This window comes from Paramormyrops kingsleyae, chromosome 9 (genome assembly GCF_048594095.1).
Source record: "Paramormyrops kingsleyae isolate MSU_618 chromosome 9, PKINGS_0.4, whole genome shotgun sequence".
Lineage (NCBI taxonomy): Eukaryota > Metazoa > Chordata > Actinopteri > Osteoglossiformes > Mormyridae > Paramormyrops > Paramormyrops kingsleyae.
Genome location: NC_132805.1, coordinates 3,535,937 through 3,558,553, shown reverse-complemented (window position 1 = coordinate 3,558,553; position 22,617 = coordinate 3,535,937). Strand labels below are relative to the sequence as shown.

Here is a 22,617-nt window from a genome sequence, read left to right as displayed (position 1 = left end):
TGACAGGCATAATATCCTCATTAAATAGTGAGAAAGTGTTTATTCCAACTGTGCATTTATCAAATGCTGATTTTATGTTGTCATTTAAGTATCCTGTAAGGAAGTGCCAAATGATTAGAAGATAAGCAAAGCTTAATATGATCCAGCATGACATTCAGATGGAAAAATCTTAGAGGAATAATCTCTGTCCCCAATTTTCAAAAGTAAATCATAACACAGTTTTGTATAATCTAATCAGATCATTAATTCTGTTAATCCACTGGAAGAAATACTGAGACATTGAAATAAGAAAAAAAAAACATTGCGTCATGCATTACTGATGAATAAGTTGGACATAAGAGTTAGATTTTATCTGATGTGAGAACAGTACAGTCTAACTATAACCTCAGCAAGTCTCAAAAAAGCAAGCAAACAGTGTCATCTGGACTTGGATTGAAATAGATTCTGTGTCTGGCAATATGCAAATATAATGCAAAGGTGACATATTGAGACACTAGAGTATCCACTGTTCGATGCAGTCCTGGTACACGCTCTCGTTCGAGTGCCACACAGTGTGATGCACTCCCGGGAAGGTGCACACCGCCAAATCTTCACGACTGACCAACGTCTTCAGGCCAAACGTATCTTTCACAAACACCTGTGCGTGTGATGAGAAGACAGAGGGAGGACAGTTAGTGCGATATATTAAAAAAGACCAATGATATCAAGATCAACAAAACATATTTAACGACTCACTTCCTGTTCCTTCATTTCGACAATGGCCTCGTTCTCGTCATAAAACCCAAAGTGACTGTTGAAAGAATGTCAAGAAGTTGATCTATTCAAGTTTATTTGATGGTGTATTTATAAAGATGAATGAACAGGACAACACGAAATGAGCAAAAAAAAGCTTTTAAAAAGAGCGACAAGTAGCCCCCTGACCTAGACTGCCACGGTGTGATCACTCCATCGTCAGGGCCACCAATCAACACCAGTTTCTTAATGCGCAGGAAGTTGGTCTTCCAATCTAAGAATGGTCGAGACACCGCATATGTTGATTAATTAAGTGTGCATTGAAGTAAAAAGTATTATTCTACTGTTTTGAGTATACTACCACGTGTTATAGTAGTCTTTGATCAGACAGACATACACATGAAAACATTCATATACGTGGACAATTGAAATCCTTCATTTAAATGCATGAGAAGGTCTGCTAATTCTGGTTCAGCATATTATCAGTTTTATATCACTGGATTGTCAAAGCAAGTCTAGAGGAATAAAGCAACATAGCCTAAACAAGATGTATTTTAATTACGTGCAATTAATAAGTTGTTAGCTTATGTCTTACTTCCTACAGGAATGGAAACTAAAAATAAGTTTAAAAAACAAAAGTAAATTAGTAATACACACTGGAATTTGCAGTATAATTTATTTTCACCACAGGTATTTGCACAATGTTACTGGATTACTAAAACGGCATTCAGGTGAATTATTCCAAATCTACAGGTATGCAAATTGACACTCATGAGTCTTTAATAATCTTACACTCTTTTGAAGGAGTCAGCACTTTAGTACCTGTTTCGCTGCCAGTTGTTCTCTCACCATTCAGCACAGCCAGATAGTCACTGGCTGACAGATACTTGTCCATGTGATGGGGATCTGCGATACACAGTGAACAGGAACAGTGAGCATGTAGCAGCTGTTGACATGAAGCACAGTCTACCATCCTCCACCTCCCACCCCCCCACTGCACCAGTACCTTTCCAGTAGTTGCAGATAGAGAACTTTTGTCCAGCATGGGAGTAGCAAAATATATAGAACTTTGACTTCACAAATTTTGGGAAAACATGTTTAAAGTACACAGTTTCTGAAACAAAAAGAAAAAAAACATGTAGATCATGATTAGACTTGCAAAGGTTTTGACTGTATAAATGGCTATAAGGCATCAGTATGGTGAGAGATTGCCCCACTAATATGCTGTTTAGCACTGTATATTAGTCCAATGCTTCCTTGGGCATATTGGGAAAGAGTGAAAGTAAGCATTTACTAACAGGGAGTACGTTAAGAAAGTGGTGTTATTTGTTTTTTGTCTTTAAAACAAACTTGTACTACAAGCGCAATGTCAATCGAATAAAAAAATGCTTGCAAAGATGATCTCAGAGTGTCATAGTACTGGAAAATGTATTAATCAAATATTAAATACTGACCTCCATACTGCCCAGCTTGTGGTGATGCCAGAGAGACGAATGTGTGAACATTGTGATCAGGCATGACAGAGAGCAAACCCCTGCATATCAATCCACCTGAGGCACAGTGAGTCTGATTACACACAGGCAAACCAGATATGCAAGATGCACAGCAGTAAAACAGGCAGTGCACTGCATATCAACGTGTGAGGCAGGGCTAATGCACTCGCACACAGACCATTAGCTGGTCTCAGTTCACTCAAGGGAGCAATGCTGAGGTTTAGGGACACATTGGAAAGGAGGATGAGCAGTAGGAACCTTGAGAGAAGCAGATTAAGTGGACTCCATTGCTGGCCCTCTCCATGATTGGATAGATGATCTTTTTGAAGCCCTCAACCTGTTTCCACAGTGGTGCCAGACTGTGAATGTGGTCATAAAGGTCAATGACTGTCACATCGGTGCCTGGGTGAGACTGAAATGGGGAAACGCAAATTAGGTGCAAAGTAAAAAAAACAAATGTTTCTGTGAAATGACAAGTGAGAACAAAATTCTCAACTAACCATTGAAATCTCAGTCACTTATTCACAGGTTTTATAGATTAAGGTAAGTTTGCAGATTAAGAGGCAAGAATTTGTAGCAAGGAAGCAAATGAGTAACCATATAGTACATTGCAGAGGGGACCAGTGGGGTGTGGTCTTACATACGGAGAAATGAGTAACCATATAGTACAATGCAGACCAGTGGGGTGCCGCCTTACATACGGAGAAATGAGTAACCATATAGTACAATGCAGACCAGTGGGGTGCCGCCTTACATACGGAGAAATGAGTAACCATATAGTACAATGCAGACCAGTGGGGTGCCGCCTTACATACGGAGAAATGAGTAACCATATAGTACAATGCAGACCAGTGGAGTGCCGTCTTACATACGGAGAAATGAGTAACCATATAGTACAATGCAGACCAGTGGGGTGCTGTCTTACATACAGAGTGCCTGTAATCAGGGCAGGAATCGTCATGTTAGAATTTACATTGTATATTTTACTTCACCAATTTGTCAACCTGCTCCTCAAGGACATACAGTGAGTCCATGTTTTTGCTCCCTCCCAGCTCCAGGTACAAAGACATAGACTGTCCTGGTTCCCTGAGGACCGGGTTGAGAAACACTGCTCTGAATCACTAAGCTAAAGTAAACGCATTTGATGTCTGGAATGCAGCTTTCATCCACCCAAAATACAACCTTACACAACCTTTAAGCCCTATGGCAGGAGGCCGTCAATGAAACGGAACAGTGTGATTCTGCGGGAAATGGTATGACGTGCAAGAAGTGAAGGTTCCCCAAGGATCCACTCGCGGTCTACATCTGTCCTCTATGTTCTATTTCTTTTCACAAAGAAAGTGATGGTTTGATGGAGATTAGATTATGTTGGGCATCTCTGAAGACATTGAACCAAAGTTAAGAAACTCACTTATTGGGCACCAGAACAATTCAGTGAGAGATAATCAATACAAGTGCTTGGAGAGCATCACCAATATTAAGGATCAATTGCTGTATCGTTTATTGCATGTACCGTACTACCATTGGGTAGCGAGATCGGACAGAATGATCTTCTTGACCCGACGCCCCCTAACATTTAATTAGTGTCTAACTCCACACCTAAGACACTCTCGGCTTTTATTTCAGGTGAGCTCCTGATTACACAATGATTATACAAAAAAAAAAATTACATACACCACTAATGGTCTGCATGTTCAGACAGTAGTCATGATATTTCGTCATGTTTTGCTACTGTATTATGGAATAAAACTGAAAGTTTCACACTTCCCTCAAGGGTGACCCCCCAGGAGGCATCGTTTCCTTGTTTTGTAAGCTTTCTGTTCTCTGCTCATCAGTAGGAGAGTGAAAATGTCTGCTTGTTTCCACAAGCAATGTAAACCTGCCTCTCTCAGCTGCGTAAATGTTCAGAACGATTCAGTTATAACAAGAGGTCTGGATTCAATAAGTAGGGAAGTCTACAATGGCTTTGCATGTTAGCTTCATGGAATCTGCCCATTCATCTCCACAGATGTCTCAAGTCAGCAGTTTGGACTAGTTGGATTACTACTCAGTGATGTTCTGTTACATTACTGTCATGTAGGAAAGCATTGGAAATGTAACAAGATGAACCCTGAATGCAACAACATCCCACTGTGTTCAGTTGTGAAGATTTAAAAGACATGCATCATGGGATCCCAAGATAAGTGCAAGTACACAGGGCTGGGATTTGATTTAAAAACAGTTTGGGAGATGTGAGCCACAATGCTGCCCCCAGACCTGCCCAAATAATTGGAAGTAATTTTATCTTAAATGGCACATGAATCACTACAGAAGAGGCATGCTTAACAGACTGGGTAGATCATTTTATAGTCACTCTAAAGAAATTAACTCAATCTACATGCACATATTAGGACTAACAGTTCATTATAGTCTCTCCATGTGTACTCACCTCATGGATGAAGCGGGACAAGTTTGACAAGGCTCTGGAGCCGTCAAATAGCCCGTGTACTATAATCACCGGCTTGTAGCTGACCGTCGTGGTCATTAAAGAAACACAGAAGATGTAGCACGCCGTGCTCAGGGTGTAGGCTTGCATCGTAACCTTACGGATAGGCAACCTAAAAAGTGGGCAAGAAAAACCGATTAGTTATATTGGAGAAGTAGCATATGGTTTATACATACTCCCTGGCTAAGCACCACCAGGTTAAGTATCACATCATAGGGATTTTTTTTAAACGCTCTGCATTAAGACACTTCCTTCCACTAAAAACCAGTTTCATTCTTTGCGAGGGGACCGCAGAAGTCTAAATCTTTCGCGTCAGTATATAATATTTGATTATAATGTATAGTACACTGTAATTTGTCGTTTGTTGATTATAGAAGAAATAAAACCCCTACAATCTGTCGCTGTGTGGAACTAATTTCCAGTTGTTTAAAACTGTATATATATATATTTTTTTTTTATTACACACAATCAGATTATTTTCGCCACGAATTTTCTGTTTTATCAACGTGTTTTAGGTGTTATCCTGTTATGACTATGTGTGTCAATTATGCTTAATAAATTCGGTGTTTAATCCTGATTTTCTTCATGCCGTTGCACTAGTGCGCGGTTAACATCGCCCACCTACCCTTGGAGAGAATTAACTAAGAATTTTATAAGTGGGCGCCTTAACTTACCACGGTGATTGCAGGTGTAAATTCCAGTTAGCTTATGCAGATGGCCGCTGCAAGATAGTTTGTAATCGGACCCTATTTAAGGCCGCTAAGATGATGATTGTTCCAAATAATTAAGGTCACAATTGTTAGTTTTTATACTCATCAGTGAAGTCAGAGTTCATACGTATACGTTTAGTACTCAGTAAAACTGGGCGAGAAATTGAGGATTTGCCTGTCGAAAATAAGAATGATCCACCAGTCTCCCAACTGATTATCCTGTACAGGATTCCAGCAATTAATATGTTTATTAAAATGTTTAATGTTGGTTGTTCTTCGATGGTATGACAATAAATTTAAATAAGCATTTTAATGCTTATTTAATCAGTAGGTGATATTTACTATCACCTACTGCTCAAATCGGAATGCAGGTGCAAATTGTAAGCTCAGATACACATTTTAGTAATTAATATGTTTTTTTTAATGTTTAATGTTGGTTTTCTTTGATATAAACGTGCATTTTTAAAATTTGTTGAAATGCTCTGAACTGCTGCTCAAGTCAGAATGCAGGTTCAAATTGCAAGCTCAGATACACACAGATATACTCCGGAAGGTTTAGGAGTTACTCAGTATTTTAGTGATATCCATCCAACTATCCATTTTTTGATATCCAGTGTAGAGTCTTGTTCAGTTTGGAACCCATCCCTGAAAGCATGTAGCACGGGACAGAAGATGTGATGGATGTAATTCCAGTGTTTCTGTTTTTCTTTGATCGGAACATAGACTGCATGTACACCAATGACTGAGCACATGCATGACTATGTGTACATTGCTAAATTGCTGCTTACAAAAAAACCAAACCTAGCACCAGCTATAAATGTGCAGTTCTCTGCTGAATGTTTGCAAGAAGAGACTCTAAACTTGAAAAGCAAGTGTCGCTCTTCACTGAGGGTCATAGGTCAAATAAACAGACTCATGGACTTGGAGGCACATTACCTCTAAAGCCTTGAGGGCTTAGGGCTGTCCCATTATCAAATCATTAAGTGCATGAGGGGACTCTTGCAGACATTTTCAGCCTGTTATGCACACTTTCCATAAGTCAGCATTGCTGCAGACTTTACCTGAGGAAATTACCCACAGTTCATAGCGTTGTGACGTGGGGTTTCCAGGGGAAGCATGGAAGTGTAGACAGTAAACAAAGCATTTCTTTTTGTAATCGCATAATGCTGCTGTCATGAAAAAGAGTAAATTGATTATTTGACAATTATATCTAGTCTCAGGTCAGAACCTGGAACATGTTCAAATTAGGTAGTGGCTGTGAAGAAAGTGCAAATCTTAACATAAAAAGTCCAAAATCCACAATAGTAAGAACGTATTTTGACATTATTAAGGTTAACGTGACATGTCACAATGTGCTGTCCCATTCCTATTTGTACCACTTCGAGCCCTCAGTCACTTTCTAAGTGACATCAATTAAGTCTGTGAGGGGTCAGGCTTCAGGCCTTAGGGGGGGCGAGTCTCCTTTGCAGACTTTCCTTAGTGGATTGCAGATGTAGCACTTTAGAAAGCGCACTATTTTCGACCTCCAGTAAGGGTCACATGGGGTTTTCCTGATCACACCATCTGAGGATTGTGTCCTTTTTTTGTGTCCCAGTGACACTATTTGTTGCAATCTCATCACAGCATAGATTCTGTAATAAAGATCAGGGGGGCATTCCATGAAACAGGATTTCACAGTTAGCTGGGATATCTTAAGCTAGAAGTCAATACGAGTTTAGGTAAGGAGCATTCCTATTGGACAATAATGACTTGTAGCTTAAGATAACCATGCTAAGTAAGAAATCCTGCTTTGTGGAAGACCCCCCAGGTAGACGCAAAAAAGGCAAAGAACTCCACAATGCAATGTCACCAAGGAGAAATTGTTGAGTCTTTGAAACACTTCGTATTAAATCACTTTCTTCCACGTGACCCCAGGTTCATTCTATGTGTGGGGATCACAAAAGTCTGAAGTTCTCACATCAGCCAATAATATACTATAGGGGGCAGCACGGTGACACCCCTGCGATGGCTTGGGGCCCCATCCTGGGTCGTTCTCTGCATTGCACCATAGGCCCCAGATCCCACGCGACCCTGAATATGACAAGCGGTTACAGAAAATGGATGGATGCTGACTATAACCCTCAGAAGAATTAAAACACGTACTATCAGTCACTGGTTGCATTCAACCCCATCAAAAAAGGTGAGACACCCCTTTCTATACACACATCACTACAATTCATTTCTAGAGAACATCACAAATTCTATTCTAACACGTTAGAATGCAAATTCTTGATATCAGATATTGAGTTGTAACTACTTATAATGCACATTTCTGTTACCAGAAATTCAACTGTAACTCGATAAAATGTATATTATTGATATCAGAAATTCAGTTTTAACTAGTTAAAATGCCAATTCTTGATATCAGAAATTCAATTTTAGCTTGTGAAAATCGAAGTGTTTTTCTCATTTATTTCAATGGGAGATGGAATTTCCTCTTATTGGTTTACTCCAGAGCTTCAAGTCCTGAAGGCAACTGCTGCAGTTCTCACTAATGAAATATCTTCATATATCATACTCCTCCTTTATAAACCTATGAACTTCACTGGCAACCTGTTGCTTTCCATATACAGTATAAACACTGATGACTTCAGGCCATACATGGTCTATGAGTGTTTGCGCTCTAGCAGGGACCATGGGTCGCATCTGATGGGGGTCCATAGAATCGTGTCATTTGTCTGTTTGCTTTTGAAAAAATCAGATACCCTTTTGTTAAAAATAAAACATAGATATAATTCTGGTTTTCATTAATAAAGTTTTATCCGTTTGCATTAAATTCTTTGTTATTTGGTGTTTTTCGTGATTTTGTTCGTTTTTATCCGTCGCTATTCTTAATGCTACAAAAGTTAACCCGTTCCGCGGTAGCCAACATATGTAATGTAAGCTGTAATATTTTGTCACTAGAGGGCGTTGTACATTAAATATTACGATACAGTTAAGAAAATACAGTAGAATGTGCATACGAATATAGTTATGAAATTAACTTTTATCTATAAACTAACTTAAATGTCATCATTGAATCAATTATAATTACTATATTATGAAGTTATAACTAGTACGTTGTAATTTCCTAAACCACTAAAAAAAGAAATCCGTCACGTAGCCCGGCTAGCTCAGTCGGTAGAGCATGAGACTCTTAATCTCAGGGTCGTGGGTTCGAGCCCCACGTTGGGCGGTGTCGTTTTTAATTAACTTAAAATTGAAATTGGCCTAAACCAGAACCCGAGGTTATGCTCTTAATTTTACAATGCGTTCTGAACGCAAAACATCCAAAATTACATAAAACTTAAGTAAACATAACACCATAAAAACTAGTTCATACGAATTGAACTTAACAGTTTGCCGTTACAAGAGAGTTTCAAACTACAAGTGAAGTTACAAGTAGCTTCACTACTAAATATACAGTATATAGTAATTTGGGACAATTTATAACGTCTGAAAATTAAAGAATTGTAGATCAGGTGTAACGTGTCCTTAGTAAAACTACATCAATGACACTGACAACTGTTTTTCGCAATTCCTCCGCATGGCGAGCATTCTTTTTTTTTTTTTTTTTTTTTTTTTTTTATTGAGTACAAAAAGAATTGAATACAACAAGTTGTCATTAGTTCGTATACAAAAAAAAAAAAAGAATTACAGTATGGAAGGCTCAACACAATCCAACCATATTAGATTCCATACAATGTGTATAACAAAATATTCCGAGAAGGAGAATCAAGTATACAGATAGGAAATAGAGACTAAACGAGAATAGTAATAAAAAAATAAAAAATAGAAATAATAAAAAAAAGATATCACAGCTTATACAATACAAACAGATCAAGCAAGTTTACTGCCTTTGAATTTTTCATTTTACTAAGGGCATCTGAAAAGTTTTTCAGGTCTTTTTTAAACACAAAAAACAAAGGGGTAGTTTTAAAATATCGGCATTTATGTATAAAGTATTTCGCGCATGGCGAGCATTCGTCGCGAGCTCCCACGTATACTGACGTAATAGGCTTCGTCACTTCAGGACGTTTCCGGCTCCGGGTTAATGTCACCGTGTGGTTATTTTCTGTTATACTAGAAAACATCACGAAAACTTTGCGTGTTTTACAAATTGTGAATAAGATGATGTCGTTGAAACCATTGCTGAAATTCATAACTATATCCATGCAATGAATGTAGTGCAGGTGAATGTGAGAGGATTTCCGTCAAGACATCTGTAACGTTTCTAAACGAGGTATTCATGTTGTGTATGTTTAGGCGCTCGTTGTGCGCATTGAATTATCCATTTAAAAAAAAAAAAACATTTTGTCTCAAGTGGAAAATCTAGTGAAAATATCTAATTTCGGATAAAGTTGTGATAGCTGAAATGAACCGAGCGTAGGTTTGGTTAACAGTGACCGTTCGTCTTTTCTACCCATAAAATGATCAATCAGTTCATGGTACAGTAGGTTAGATTATAAAGTGTGCGGATTTTTGCGGCAGTGTAATACGTTGGACTATTTGCATACTTATATTTGAGATTCACCAACTCATAAATAATTAGTTGTGCGATACCAACGACTGTAATCTTTGTCATAGCTACTCATCCAGTTTTTCCATCAAAAATTGGACTGAACTATCTCAGATCTGTCTTTGGTGAAATTGCACGTTTAAATAATTGCTATTGTATAATAGAAACAATGAGCTTGAAAGGGCTACATAATTTGTGCACATTACACCATAAAAGTGCAAAACTGACAAACGTTAAAATAACACTGCAGAGTCACAGAATGTTTCGTATAGCCATTTTCATTTTGTCTTTTTCTTCAGTTATTTTGGTCAAACATTTATGTTGAATTTAATATGTATCTATGCATCTTTATATAGCCCGTTTAATTGTATTAATCGGCATATTTTGGTTTCTTTTTAGTCAATATGGCGAATCTGGAACAGTGGGTCAATGATCGTCTCCATGACATCCTGGGTTTGAGCGATAAGTATGTGGCCCAATTTATGATCGGCTCGGCGCGCCGATCATCTGGCCCCGAAGACTTCCTGAACCGCCTTCGGGAGACTGGTACCATCGATATTGACCAGAGGGTGTCTGCTTTTGCACAGGAGTTGTACGCCAAGGTAACGTGTTGACTTGTTTGGTCTGGACCTTTCGTCACAGTGAAATGGATGCTTTTGCTCATTTTTTCAGCATATTTTTTCTCTGTGTGTCTATGTCAGATTCCCCAAAAGCAAACTGTGGAGAAGCCGGCTCGGGCCGTGGAACGGCAGGCCCTGGAAATGGAGAAGAGAAACCGCACGTACACCTTACTGGAGGACAGTGACAGTGGGGGAGAAGTGGTTACGCAGAAGGGGGAGAAAAAGAAGGATAGTGACAGGGGGAGGAAAAGGAAACACCTTCGGAAGAAAAGGGAGGAGAGTCCATCATCTGGTGACGAAGAGAAGAGCAAAAGGTGGGTGAAAAAACATCGAGGAGGTCTGATTGAGCTTAAGAGTCTTATACAGTCAGCCTGAAATGTAATTTTGGACTAAAATAGGGCACGAGAAACTTAGCACCTGTAAACCAATTCAGACGCACTTATTCATGTGCAAACACACAGTCGACAACTGCTTGCACCTCATTTTTAGGGATAGTGCCAGTAAAATGAATAACATGGCATGTCTGAATATTATTATTCTCAAGTGGGTTCTTAAATGATACTTTTTAGCAGTAAGATGACTGAGACAGAGCAGGAAGTGCCAGGAAAGAAAGAGGAAGAAGAGGAGGAGGAGGAGGAGGAGGAGGAGTGGGAGAAGGAAGAGAGGGAGAGACTGCATGACCTGGAAGAGAGAGATGCTTTTGCTGAACGAGTCAAGTTAAAAGACAAGGACAAGACACGGCACATACTGGAGAGGAATGACAAGAAGGTAGGAAGGGGCAAGGGAATGGAGGGAAGGATGGATTGGAGATTTATGGAAAAGGATGAGAGGTACGGGTTTGGGCTCTGGTGCTTCTGCTCTTATTCTTTTTTGTTCCACAGGCATATGAGGAGGCCCAGAAAAGACTGAAGATGGCCGAGGAGGATCAAAAGCAGATGGTAAAAACAACGTCAAGATCATAAGAGAGTATTATAGTTAGGAGTTTGTAAAAGTATACTATATGGCCAAAAGTATGTGGACACCCCTATTATTTATGTGATAGCCATTGCTATCACAGGTGTCTGATTAAGCACACAGTCATGCAGAAATATTAGCAAAATGGGTGGTTGTACAGAAGAGGTGAGTGACACCATCGTAGCATGCCATCTTCCCAACAAGTAATTTCTCCAAATTTCTGCCCTGGTCAACCACAAGTGACGTGATTGTGATGGCCAGAATGTCTGGGAGCTAGTTCAGCACCACAGTGGAAAGCCACACAAACTCACAGACAGGAACCTGATCACCCAACATCAGTACACAACCTGAACGGCAGCAAATCCAACAAATAATGTTCCAACATCTAATGGAAACCTTTCCCAGGAAGTTAGAGTTTATTATAGCAACAGTGGACTGACCATATAATAGTAATGATAATAATAATAATAGATACTTTATTAATCTCCGTGGGGAAGATTCGCCTCCCCCAACTTGCTCTCTGTAGATGTGTAGATTTTTTCTTTCCATTCATTTCAGATTATGTACATATAACTTGAAGTGTGGTTTTATCTGTGTCTCAATGCGAAAACCTATGAGTGAAATCCATTGAATTGGTACCATAGGTAACGATTCAAATGGCAACTTATAGTTGTCATGTGACCGTGACCTTGCAATAACTGGTCACGACTACACTGTGCTGTTTGCGGCCAGATCCCGGAGCTGCGGAAGCAGTCCCGCTGGAAGTACCTGGAAAAGCGCGAGGCGGAGAAGCTGGAGGACCTGGAGGCGGAGATCGCCGACGAGGAGTACCTCTTCTCCAGCCACATGATGACGGAGCAGGAGCAGATGGACCTGGAGTATAAGCGAACGCTTCGGGATCTGGCCAAGGATTACAAGAAGGCTGGAGCCAAGGAGAAAGAGGAGAGGAAGAACAGATATTACATGCCAGAGGAGTCGAGGACCAAGGTGAAAGATACGTTTAGATGGAAATACATTGGGTCACTTAATAGATTCTCATAATAAATGAGAATAATTAATGTTTTAATTACTAATAATACATGTTTCATTCATTTGGTTCTTTTCTCTTCTACATGTAACTCACTCTCTCTGCATGACTCCAGGCTTTTACCATGATTTTGTAGCTCAACGAGTAGGACCAGGGTTCAATCCCAGAGAGCACATATAAGCTGTAACCCTTCCCTCTACTGATTCAAGAATCAAAGCGTTTATTGTCATATGTACAGTAGAAAAGTGCATTTCTCTGTGCAGTGAAATTCTTACTTTGCTGCCCACACAAAATGCTGAGGTACAATATAATAGAAAATAAATACTTTAAGTGTAATTGCAAAAGAGCTTAATGTGCATAAATTACAGTATGAGGTAGTATGGTGTGGTAGTATGATGTCCATTAAACATACTTATCAATCATACCGGAAACTCGACATTAATTAAATATAACCCCCCCCCCCCGGGCTACTCCACCTCCCAGACTGTCCCCCAGAAAGACCTGGAGCTGGACCTGGAGGAGAGCGGCCGCGAGGTGGGGGGAGAGCAGAGCCGCTGGGAAGAGGAGCGACTGGGCGCCGCCGCCCTGCGCTTCGGGGCCAAGGCCGAGCGGGAGCGCGGCATGAAGGAGGAGAACGAGAAGTACCAGCTGGTGCTGGAGGAAGACGAGATGATCAACTTCGTCAGCACCATCACCATGAAGGGCACGCTGATGGGGAAGGTGCGTGTCAGACCCATGCTTCCGGTTTTCTCGTGCCGGGCTTGGGGGTGTGTTTGCCCCGTCGATACAGCAGTAACCCATGTGTGCTTCTGGCTTCCCGTCCAGTGCTTCCCATTCGTTTCAGTTCAGCCGTAACAAGTTCAAACTGTTCTGACAGTTTATCGGTGTTTGCTTGCAGCTGTTAAAGATAACAGGCGTGCTTGGATAGATGCATCATGACCAGTTCCTGAGGTCCCTGCTTTAGTTCTGTATGTCTTTGGTTTGATACTAGCATATTATCTGATGCTGTGTTTTGACAGGGATTTCTTCGTCTTGTCCTTCCTCTCCCCCTTTCAGGGTGATTCTGAACCTGTGATTACTGAGGCTGAGAAACAGAGGCAATCTATCCAGGAAGTACGGCGAAGTTTGCCCATCTACCCCTATCGGCCTGACCTACTGGCTGCCATCGAGCAGCACCAGGTCCTCATCATCGAGGGCGAGACGGGATCTGGCAAGACCACCCAGATCCCCCAGTACCTCCAGGAGGAGGTCAGTCACTCTTCGCTGCTCGAACTATCTGTCTTGCTTTTGAGTTCTTGGGTGCTGGTACGCTTGCCAAACGTGCATCGTTGAAGACCCAAGTTGTTTCTCAATACCAAAGAACGCGAAGATCGTGCTTGTGGTTTTGAATCTGGTCTTGTTAACATGCCTCCTAAGAACAAACTTGGGGTTCAGTGAATCATGGGATTTGTCTTCAATGAGGATGCAAAGTATCCTTCATATCTGAGGCGGTTCAGGAACGACCTCCGGGGATTTTTACCATCCTCTGTCCTTAGTATTGGAACTGATCTTCAGCAACGGGCACACGAGAGCACAAGCACGGTCAAGTACGCATATTGAGAAACGCCTCCCGTCCTCTGGTTGATGTGAGTCTCCGTTTCCCAGGGTTACACGGCGGGAGGAATGAAGATCGGATGCACCCAACCCCGGAGGGTGGCGGCCATGTCCGTGGCGGCCAGAGTGGCCCAGGAAATGGGCGTCAAGCTCGGCAACGAGGTAGCAACGCTACGGCTACTTCTACCCAAGGGTCTCGCGGTTGGTTTATTCCATGTGCCGACTAGCGCACCAAAACCAGTGTGTGGCTCTGTGGGTCGGGACTCTGTACCTATGATCAGATTAAATCCCATGACTGGAAGAGCGATGCTACTGAGCCCTCGAGCAGGACCCTTCACCCTAATAGATCCAGGGACATTGGATGGCCCTGCTGTCTGATCCTCACTTGGATGTGCTGCCAAATAAATGTAAAAACCCAAGTTGTACTCACTCACGCCTCTTACTGCTAGGTGGGATACAGCATCCGGTTTGAGGACTGCACCTCGGAGCGCACCATACTGAAGTACATGACTGACGGCATGCTGTTGAGGGAGTTCCTCACTGAACCAGATCTGGCCAGCTACAGGTAACCATCAGCTTAATGGTGGCTTAATGGTTAGGGAAGCGCACTTGTAATTGAAAGATTGCATGTTCGAATCCCAACCAGCAATTCACCACTGAGGTACCCTGAGCAAGGTACTACCCCCAAGCACTAAATACAGAGAACGCATTTCGTTGCCGTGCACTGTGTGCTGTGGTGTGTCACTCTAAAGCAGTGTCTCAACACAGTCTTTGGGGACCCCTGACCCACATTTTTGCACCATCCCGGCTTGTGACACGCCTGTCCCAGGCACTCTGTGTTCTTGATTGATTGATTGATTGAGATGTGCTAGGAGCTGGGAGGGAGCAAAAATGTGGACTGTCTGGGGTCCCAGGGGACCGGGTTAAGAAAAACCAGTTTAGAATGACCAGTACACCATATATCATGATATGCCGAAAACCTGTTTGACCACAATCATTTGGTGACTTTGCATTATTGGCCTCCGCTCTGTGTGTGTGGCGTTTGCACGTTCTTGCCACGTGGCATGGGTTTCCTCCCACAGCCCGAACGATACAGTTAGTCTGCCCGTAGCGTGCAGGTGTGCCCAGTGCCACCCAGGACAGACTCCTGCCGTCTTTGACTCCCTGACCAGGATAGACATCTAGAAGATGGATTGTTGGACACAATTAACAAAGAGCTCACATTTTAGCACGGATGCTCTAGAAATTTACCCCGGTGTAACAGTTTCATGTCTGTTAGTGATTGTACTTTTTAAATGTTATTTATTTTACATAATTTACATATTTATATTTGCATGGGCAGTGGTAGCTTAATGCTTAGGGAAGTCGATATATAAATAGAAACTTTGCTGGTTTGATTCCCCGATCAGCATGGTACCACTGAGACTGAGCTTCCAGTGAATGTCCAGCTGCAAATGTAAGCAGCACTGGAGCAGGAGCCACACAATATCTTCTAACAAAGCAAGAACCTAGTAAGACTATTCAATAACCAGAAGTGCAACATTAGAACATCCAAGGCATGATAAGAAGCTTCCAGCTAGTCGAGTAATTCATAGGATATCATTGCTCAGCGTGCACCGACAAAGGCCAGGCCGACTCCACGGCTCTCGTTGTTCCTCCCCCTTGATCTCCCCGTCTCCCCTCAGCGTGGTGCTCATCGACGAGGCCCACGAGCGCACGCTGCACACCGACATCCTCTTCGGCCTGATCAAGGACATCGCTCGCTTCCGGCCCAACCTGAAGGTGCTGGTCGCCAGCGCCACCCTGGACACGGAGCGCTTCTCCAGCTTCTTCGACGACGCTCCCGTCTTCCGCATCCCAGGGAGGAGGTTCCCCGTGGACATTTATTACACCAAGGTGAGGTGCTGTTCGTGGGCTGTAGCCGGGGAGAGTGCTGGGTAGGGGAAGGCGGAGCCGGAGCAAGACATTTACCCTGGAAATACCCAGCTGCATAACTGGGTAAATATGTCAGTGTTACTTTACAGATTTGGATTATTTTACTTGCGTGTTAAAAATGACCCCCACCCCAGGCCCCGGAAGCAGACTACCTGGAAGCGTGCGTGGTTTCGGTGCTGCAGATCCATGTGACTCAGCCCCCAGGCGACGTGCTGGTGTTTCTTACGGGACAGGTGGGGGATCGGCCGCCTCTCGCCCCGCCGGCTTCTGCACGCTTAATGTTCTCTGTAATCGTAGCGCCACTCTGCCCTTTTGTCCCATGAGTGTGCCGTCAGTTTCAGCTTCCTCCCTCTTTGTCCTCCCCCCCCCCCAGGAGGAGATCGAGGCCTGCTGCGAGCTTCTGCAGGACAGGTGTAGACGCCTTGGCTCCAAGATTTCCGAGCTCATCATACTCCCCATCTACGCCAACCTGCCCTCCGACATGCAGGCCAAGATCTTCAACCCCACGCCACCGGGAGCCCGCAAGGTAAGCAGGCTGTCAATTCCAAGTCGCTTTTCACTGGATTTGCCCATAGGGGGCGTTACAGCTCCTGTGCAGTATCACCCCACCGCCTTCACCCAAATTTGGGGCCGTCCCTTAGGTCGTGGTGGCCACCAACATCGCCGAGACCTCGCTCACCATAGACGGCATCATCTACGTCATCGACCCCGGGTTCTGCAAGCAGAAGAGCTACAACGCCAGGACGGGGATGGAGTCGCTCATCGTCACGCCATGCTCACGGGTAATGACTTCACGCCTCAGTTGTACTGTTTACACTTTTAAATTACACATCGTAAGTCACTGTTTATACATGTTATATATTTTCCAATTCATGGCACTGTTTACACGCATAACAGCATTGTCACCCATTTTTAAATAGCTGTGAAACAGATTCCAGTCTTGATCGGTTCACTATTAAACCAATTACTTTTCCCCGAGGGCCTAACTCACCCTGCAGTACAAAGTGAAGGGCTGTGTCTGCCTCATTTGGTTTTATAATTTAAGTAGTTTTTTCTGTGTCTGCATAATTGGTTACTAATAATGTTACGTGCAATGAATTATGCTGCCTTAAGTGTAGTAATAATCTTTACTCACCATTAAAAAGTGACTGCGGCAGGTTTAAATAAGACCTGAAGTTGGGGTGGCATTTTCGACGATAAGGTCGAGCCTAACCTGGCCGTCCGCTCTGCCGTGCCGCAGGCTTCCGCTAACCAGCGTGCCGGCCGGGCCGGGCGAGTGGCAGCCGGGAAGTGCTTCCGGCTCTACACAGCCTGGGCGTTCAAGCACGAGATGGAGGAGTCCACCGTGCCAGAGATCCAGAGGACCAACCTGGGCAACGTGGTGCTGCTTCTCAAGAGCCTGGGTATGAAGAACATGCAGCGAGAGCAGCACGCTGGAGCTCCTTTCAAAGGAAAATCTGTCCTGAGATATTGCCGTCATCCTCCTGTTCCTCCTGACTCACACCTGTACCTGTATCCCTCCATTCATTATTCTCATCCATTCTCTGGCAGGTATAAATGACCTGATTCACTTCGACTTCATGGACCCGCCTCCTCATGAGACTCTGGTGCTGGCGCTGGAGCAGCTCTATGCCCTGGGTGCTCTGAACCACCTCGGCGAGCTCACCAAGGTATTGCCCAGAACCTGGGTCAGCAAACCCCGTGAAGAACCCATGTGACATTTATCTCAGGCAGATCCAGCCAGATCTATAGCTTTACTAATGAAGGAATTTGAATGTTGCTGCAGAGTCTCCAGTTAAGGAAGAAGCGTAAATACAAGTATTCAAATGGCTTCTTCAAAATAAGCAATTTTTGCCATCTGTAGCATATATGTTTAACATATTACCCAGTTACAGTACTATCAGTACTACAAGGCCATCAGTACTCTGCCATAATATGATGGTACTTAATCATTCTGTTCTTCACAGTTGGGTCGCAGGATGGCGGAGTTGCCAGTGGACCCCATGCTGAGCAAGATGATCCTGGCCTCAGAACAGTGAGTTGCATTTGCAGATCGGCTCAAAGACTGTAAACACCCTTCAGTTGGTTAGTGTCGACCCCCGCCCACCCCTCCCCCCTCTTTGTCAGGTATAAGTGCTCAGAGGAGGTGTTGACCATTGCCGCCATGCTGTCTGTGAACAACTCCATCTTCTACCGGCCCAAGGACAAGGTGGTCCACGCAGATAATGCCAGGATGAACTTCGTTGTGCCTGGTGGAGATCACCTGGTGCTGTTAAATGTCTACACACAGGTACAGCTCGCTCTCCCTGTGTGTGTCTGTGTATATATAATGTCCCCAGAATGTGATAAAAACCTGTTATTTTGATCTTGTGGGAACATTTTTGTCTTCCCCAGAAGGTTAAATTCGATTTTATAAAAATCTATTATTGTAATGAAAAAATTTAAATAGCTGAAAGTCTTATATTTTGTTTAGTTAAGCTTAGGGCTGGTAGGGGTAAAGGTTGTCATAGTTAGTAATAGATTTTGAATGGAGATTCCCCATAAAGGTGTGTGTGTTTGTGAGGGTGTGTGTGTGTTCAAGTATCTGCTTGCTTTACACTCTGGGTGCGGTTCAGTGCCATTCTGATCGGTGTTTCCCCCAGTGGGTCGAGAGCGGCTACTCCACCCAGTGGTGCTATGAGAACTTCATCCAGTTCCGCTCCATGAGGCGCGCCCGTGATGTGAGGGAGCAGCTGGAAGGGCTCATGGACAGGATAGAGGTGGAGGTGTGCAGCTGCAGCGGAGACGGCGTCCCCATCCGGAAGGTCCGTGGCACCACATCCTCGGCCTTCAGCCCCCTGCCCTTCCTCGGGCTTCAGCCCCCTGCCCTTCCTCGGCCTTCAGCCCCCTGCCCTTCCTCGGCCTTCAGCCCCCTGCCCTTCCTCGCCTCGGCCTTCAGCCCCCTGCCCTTCCTCGCCTCGGCCTTCAGCCCCCTGCCCTTCCTCGCCTCGGCCTTCAGCCCCCTGCCCTTCCTCGCCTCGGCCTTCAGCCCCCTGCCCTTCCTCGGCCTTCAGCCCCCTGCCCTTCCTCGGGCTTCAGCCCCCTGCCCTTCCTCGGCCTTCAGCCCCCTGCCCTTCCTCGGCCTTCAGCCCCCCGCCCTTCCTCGCCTCGGCCTTCAGCCCCCCACCCTTCCTCCCCTCGGCCTTCAGCCCCCCGCCCTTCCTCCCCTCGGCCTTCAGCCCCCCGCGCTTCCTCGCCTCGGCCTTCAGCCCCCCGCGCTTCCTCGCCTCGGCCATCAGCCCCCCGCCCTTCCTCGCCCCGGCCTTCAGCCCCCCGCCCTTCCTCGCCTCGGCCTTCAGCCCCCCGCCCTTCCTCGCCTCGGCCTTCAGCCCCCCGCCCTTCCTCGCCTCGGCCTTCAGCCCCCCGCCCTTCCTCGCCTCGGCCTTCAGCCCCCCGCCCTTCCTCGCCTCTGCCTTCAGCCCCCTGCCCTTCCTCGCCTCTGCCTTCAGCCCCCTGCCCTTCTTCGCCTCTGCCTTCAGCCCCCTGCCCTTCCTCGCCTCTGCCTTCAGCCCCCTGCCCTTCCTCGCCTCGGCCTTCAGCCCCCTGCCCTTCTATTAATGCTTCCAATATACAGCTGACAGATTCATGCTTATAAACAGTCTAATATTTAACCAAAGTCAGGTTAAATACTTCGCTCGCAGGTATGAAACCTGACTCCCAGTTTGACCTTCTTGATTTTACCCTTCTGCCCTCCCCCCAGGCAGTGACTGCTGGGTATTTCTACCACACGGCCCGGCTCAGTAAAGGGGGCTACAAGACCGTGAAGCACCAGCAGACGGTCTACGTGCACCCCAACAGCTCCCTGTTCGAGGAGCAGCCGCGCTGGCTTATCTACCATGAGCTGGTGTTCACCACCAAGGAGTTTATGAGACAGGTTAGGCACCGTGCTTTTACCCGCCCTGACCGCGGGATGCGTGCCGCTCCACGTCGGCTCTGTTTTTGTTTTGGGCTTGTAGGCGTCTACACTTACTTAAAGCAACCTTTTTTGTATTATTGGTTATTGTACTGGGCTGAATTCCGGTCAGGTGCGTCGATCAAGGTAAGTACGGGAAACGCTGAGTCTTCCTAGGGTATGAATCAGCCGACTTCCGCTCGCGCGTGACCCTCAACGCCTGAGGCCGCCTTAAGCTTCAGGAACGTCTCTCTCGCCCGTCCAGGTAATAGAGATTGACAGTGGCTGGCTGCTGGAAGTGGCCCCTCACTACTACAAGACCAAAGAGCTGGAGGACAGCAGCAGCAAGAAGATGCCCCGTAAGCTGGGCAAAGCTCGAGAGGAGCTGGGCTGAAGAACCGTGCCACCGGACCAAAGGAGCAAATGAGTTTATCCACCAGAACTCAAGGCTGTGACTGAAATAGACTCAAGTGTGATAAGCCACCGGTTTTTGGGGGAAAGAGACTGAGTACATAGATTTACTGTATTGGTGTATAGGGGGACCATATTTTGGACTGGCAACAACAGGGATAACGTGCTGAGTGTTGCTTCTGAAAACAACTTCGCGTACACAGCGCTAGACGTCTGTGTCGAGCTGCAAGACCCTTTGAAGAGAGCAGTTCACGTGTGGCTTTGTGGAGGATGGTGGAGCGGAACAGGCTGCCTGTCACAAGACGCCGTGCTCATAGCGCTTTTTCACGAGCGTCCTGGGTGGAAGCAGAAAGAACTGGTTTGCGATGGAAACACTGATACTGGGAATGCCGGTCTGTAATCTCCAGGATGCCCGTAGGCAAAAGGTTACTGGTGGAGCACTGTGAGGTGGAAAGGACAGGATAAGCGAGGGGTCACCTGAGGGGTCACGATTATTAAGCAGTACGACCGTCGTGGTTTCCATGGGAGACGAGCGTCTCGACCACGCACCAGTGCATGGGTGTGGGCATCACACACCTAACATTTAATGTCTAATCTACCAGTCCCCTGTGTAAACAGCTACCATCGCCTTTGTTCGTTTTTATTGTTGCTTTTTACTGCAATGAGAACAGTTTGTTTTGACCCTAAGCCTTCATTCTTTGTTTTTTTTTGTTTGTCCTGTTTTAGCCTGTTTGTTCATGCTAGGTGAAGACATACCAGGCTATTAGCGCAGTGAAATGAACAGGTCTAACAGGTTTGCTTGTATTCCTCTTTTTTTTATTTTTTTATTTCTGACGCCTGCATCACAGAGCAGTGGGGGAGGGGGGCGGCATTTGACATCGCGTCCCGTCATTTAATTAATGGCTGTTTTGAAACTGATTTTTGTAATAAAACCTACAAAATTGAAACTGTTTCTTTTCTTTCCCTCTTTACATAAGTTTGTCTCTGTGTGTTACTGGCCAGTGATGTTTGTGTTTTTCAAATATCTCTGTTACCCATTCACCTGATGGAATACAGCTGCAAGTGAACTGTAACACACCGTCATTGTGTCAAAGAAGTACAGTCCACTGTGGAGCGGACTAGCTGTTCTTAGGTATTTATCAGTCATCTAGCTTATTTGAATAGTTTGTGATACTCATTACTTTGAAGACCACGTAAAGCCAAGTGCTGAATTTTTTTTGTTTTATGATTCAGGAAATGTAAGCAGTGGTGTAGCATGAAATGACTGCATCAGAACAGTTTGCCGGTACGTTGTATGGTAACAGCCTTGCTCTCACAGAGACGGCTCCATGCTGTCCGTCACTGTGCACTTAGTCTAGCGAAACTGGTATTTCAAGAACACTGGTATTTGCCTTGTGAATAGAAAAGATGACCTGAAACTTGAAAAGGTTAACATGAATTTTAAACACTGAGAAAACCAAGATGTGAATGAAATTGGAGGTTGTTGAGATAATGAACTATCATATACAACCTATCACCAAAATCCAGAACAGTGATTCGTGGGACTGCTTTTGTGCAGATGAGATGTGTGTGTGACGCGTGTGTCACGTATGCTGTCAAACAAACATCTACGCAACAAGGCAGGTCGCACAGCAAAATCTCTCCCCCTTGACATCGCATTCCTTACATTCATACTTGTGATTTGGCAAGCCGCACCAACAGGTCCGACCAGATGGTGGGAGGAGAGAGTGAGAGGGAAGTACACAGGGTGAGAGAGAGCGAGAGAGAGAACGAAGGACAGGAGCGAACTGGAATAAGACGACAGAGGGAAGAGAGGAGAGAAGAGGGGGAAGGCAATTAAAAAAGTGTTGGACTTCACAGCTTCACGGTATGATTATTTATGTGGACAAAAAACAAATCAGTCTTGACTACTGGTGAATGACATACTGATACAACTATACAGAAGAGGTAAGCTTTTCCTAACTGGGAGGAGGGGTATTTACAGAATCTACAAGACATGTAAAAAGTTAAAGTGACAGTATATAATTATGGACAGTTAATATACAAAGTATAATACAAGTTAATATACTAGAAACTATTACGACTAATATCTCGGCAAAAGATACTAATGGATAAGCAGAATACCTGTGAGTGTGCTCACGCTAAGCTTTCCCTTGGATAGCCTATGGTCACTAATGCGGTAACAGACT

General features: G+C 44.5%; 2 protein-coding genes and 1 non-coding gene across 4 annotated transcripts; 2 read left to right on the top strand and 1 right to left on the bottom strand.

The window, feature by feature from the left end:
• Window positions 1-20: 20 nt before the first annotated feature.
• Window positions 21-5,481, bottom strand: LOC111839078 (lysosomal thioesterase PPT2-A-like). The gene is made up of 9 exons (XM_023802680.2): window positions 5,385-5,481; window positions 4,654-4,822; window positions 2,484-2,637; window positions 2,187-2,282; window positions 1,739-1,846; window positions 1,555-1,638; window positions 922-1,006; window positions 736-790; window positions 21-637 (listed from the first exon to the last, which is right to left on the bottom strand). Exons 2-9 carry the CDS (start codon window positions 4,798-4,800, stop codon window positions 494-496), a joined length of 873 nt encoding a protein of 290 aa, XP_023658448.2. The 5' UTR covers window positions 4,801-4,822; window positions 5,385-5,481; the 3' UTR covers window positions 21-493.
• A 3,080-nt stretch (window positions 5,482-8,561) lies between these two features.
• On the top strand, window positions 8,562-8,634 carry trnak-cuu (transfer RNA lysine (anticodon CUU)). The gene has a single exon. It is a non-coding gene; the product is annotated as a tRNA-Lys (tRNA).
• Window positions 8,635-9,460: 826 nt separating this feature from the next.
• dhx16 (DEAH (Asp-Glu-Ala-His) box polypeptide 16) lies at window positions 9,461-21,375 on the top strand. 2 transcript variants are annotated; one of them, XM_023802661.2, is made up of 21 exons: window positions 9,461-9,681; window positions 10,357-10,559; window positions 10,659-10,891; window positions 11,150-11,345; window positions 11,459-11,515; window positions 12,264-12,518; window positions 13,042-13,278; window positions 13,615-13,806; window positions 14,203-14,313; window positions 14,601-14,716; window positions 15,837-16,047; window positions 16,221-16,319; window positions 16,460-16,612; window positions 16,728-16,868; window positions 17,327-17,489; window positions 17,638-17,756; window positions 18,054-18,121; window positions 18,214-18,376; window positions 18,729-18,890; window positions 19,826-19,999; window positions 20,283-21,375. In XM_023802661.2, the coding sequence occupies exons 2-21, from the start codon at window positions 10,362-10,364 to the stop codon at window positions 20,409-20,411; spliced, it is 3,177 nt and encodes a 1,058-aa protein (XP_023658429.2). In that variant the 5' UTR covers window positions 9,461-9,681; window positions 10,357-10,361; the 3' UTR covers window positions 20,412-21,375. The 2 variants fall into 2 exon arrangements, with proteins under 2 accessions (XP_023658429.2, XP_023658428.2); XM_023802660.2 differs by having other exon boundaries at window positions 9,462-9,681; window positions 11,147-11,345.
• Window positions 21,376-22,617: the final 1,242 nt, after the last annotated feature.

Coding starts and splice junctions, on each gene's coding strand:
- LOC111839078 (XM_023802680.2), bottom strand. CDS start 4,800: ATGCAAGCCTACACCCTGAGCACGGCGTGCTACATCTTCTGTGTTTCT. Junction 1,847..2,186: donor ACAAGCTGGGCAGTATGGAG/GTCAGTATTTAA, acceptor TTTTTGTTTCAG/AAACTGTGTACTTTAAACAT. Junction 1,639..1,738: donor TATCTGCAACTACTGGAAAG/GTACTGGTGCAG, acceptor TGTGTATCGCAG/ATCCCCATCACATGGACAAG.
- dhx16 (XM_023802660.2), top strand. CDS start 10,362: ATGGCGAATCTGGAACAGTGGGTCAATGATCGTCTCCATGACATCCTG. Junction 12,519..13,041: donor CAGAGGAGTCGAGGACCAAG/GTGAAAGATACG, acceptor TCCACCTCCCAG/ACTGTCCCCCAGAAAGACCT. Junction 13,807..14,202: donor CCCAGTACCTCCAGGAGGAG/GTCAGTCACTCT, acceptor TCCGTTTCCCAG/GGTTACACGGCGGGAGGAAT.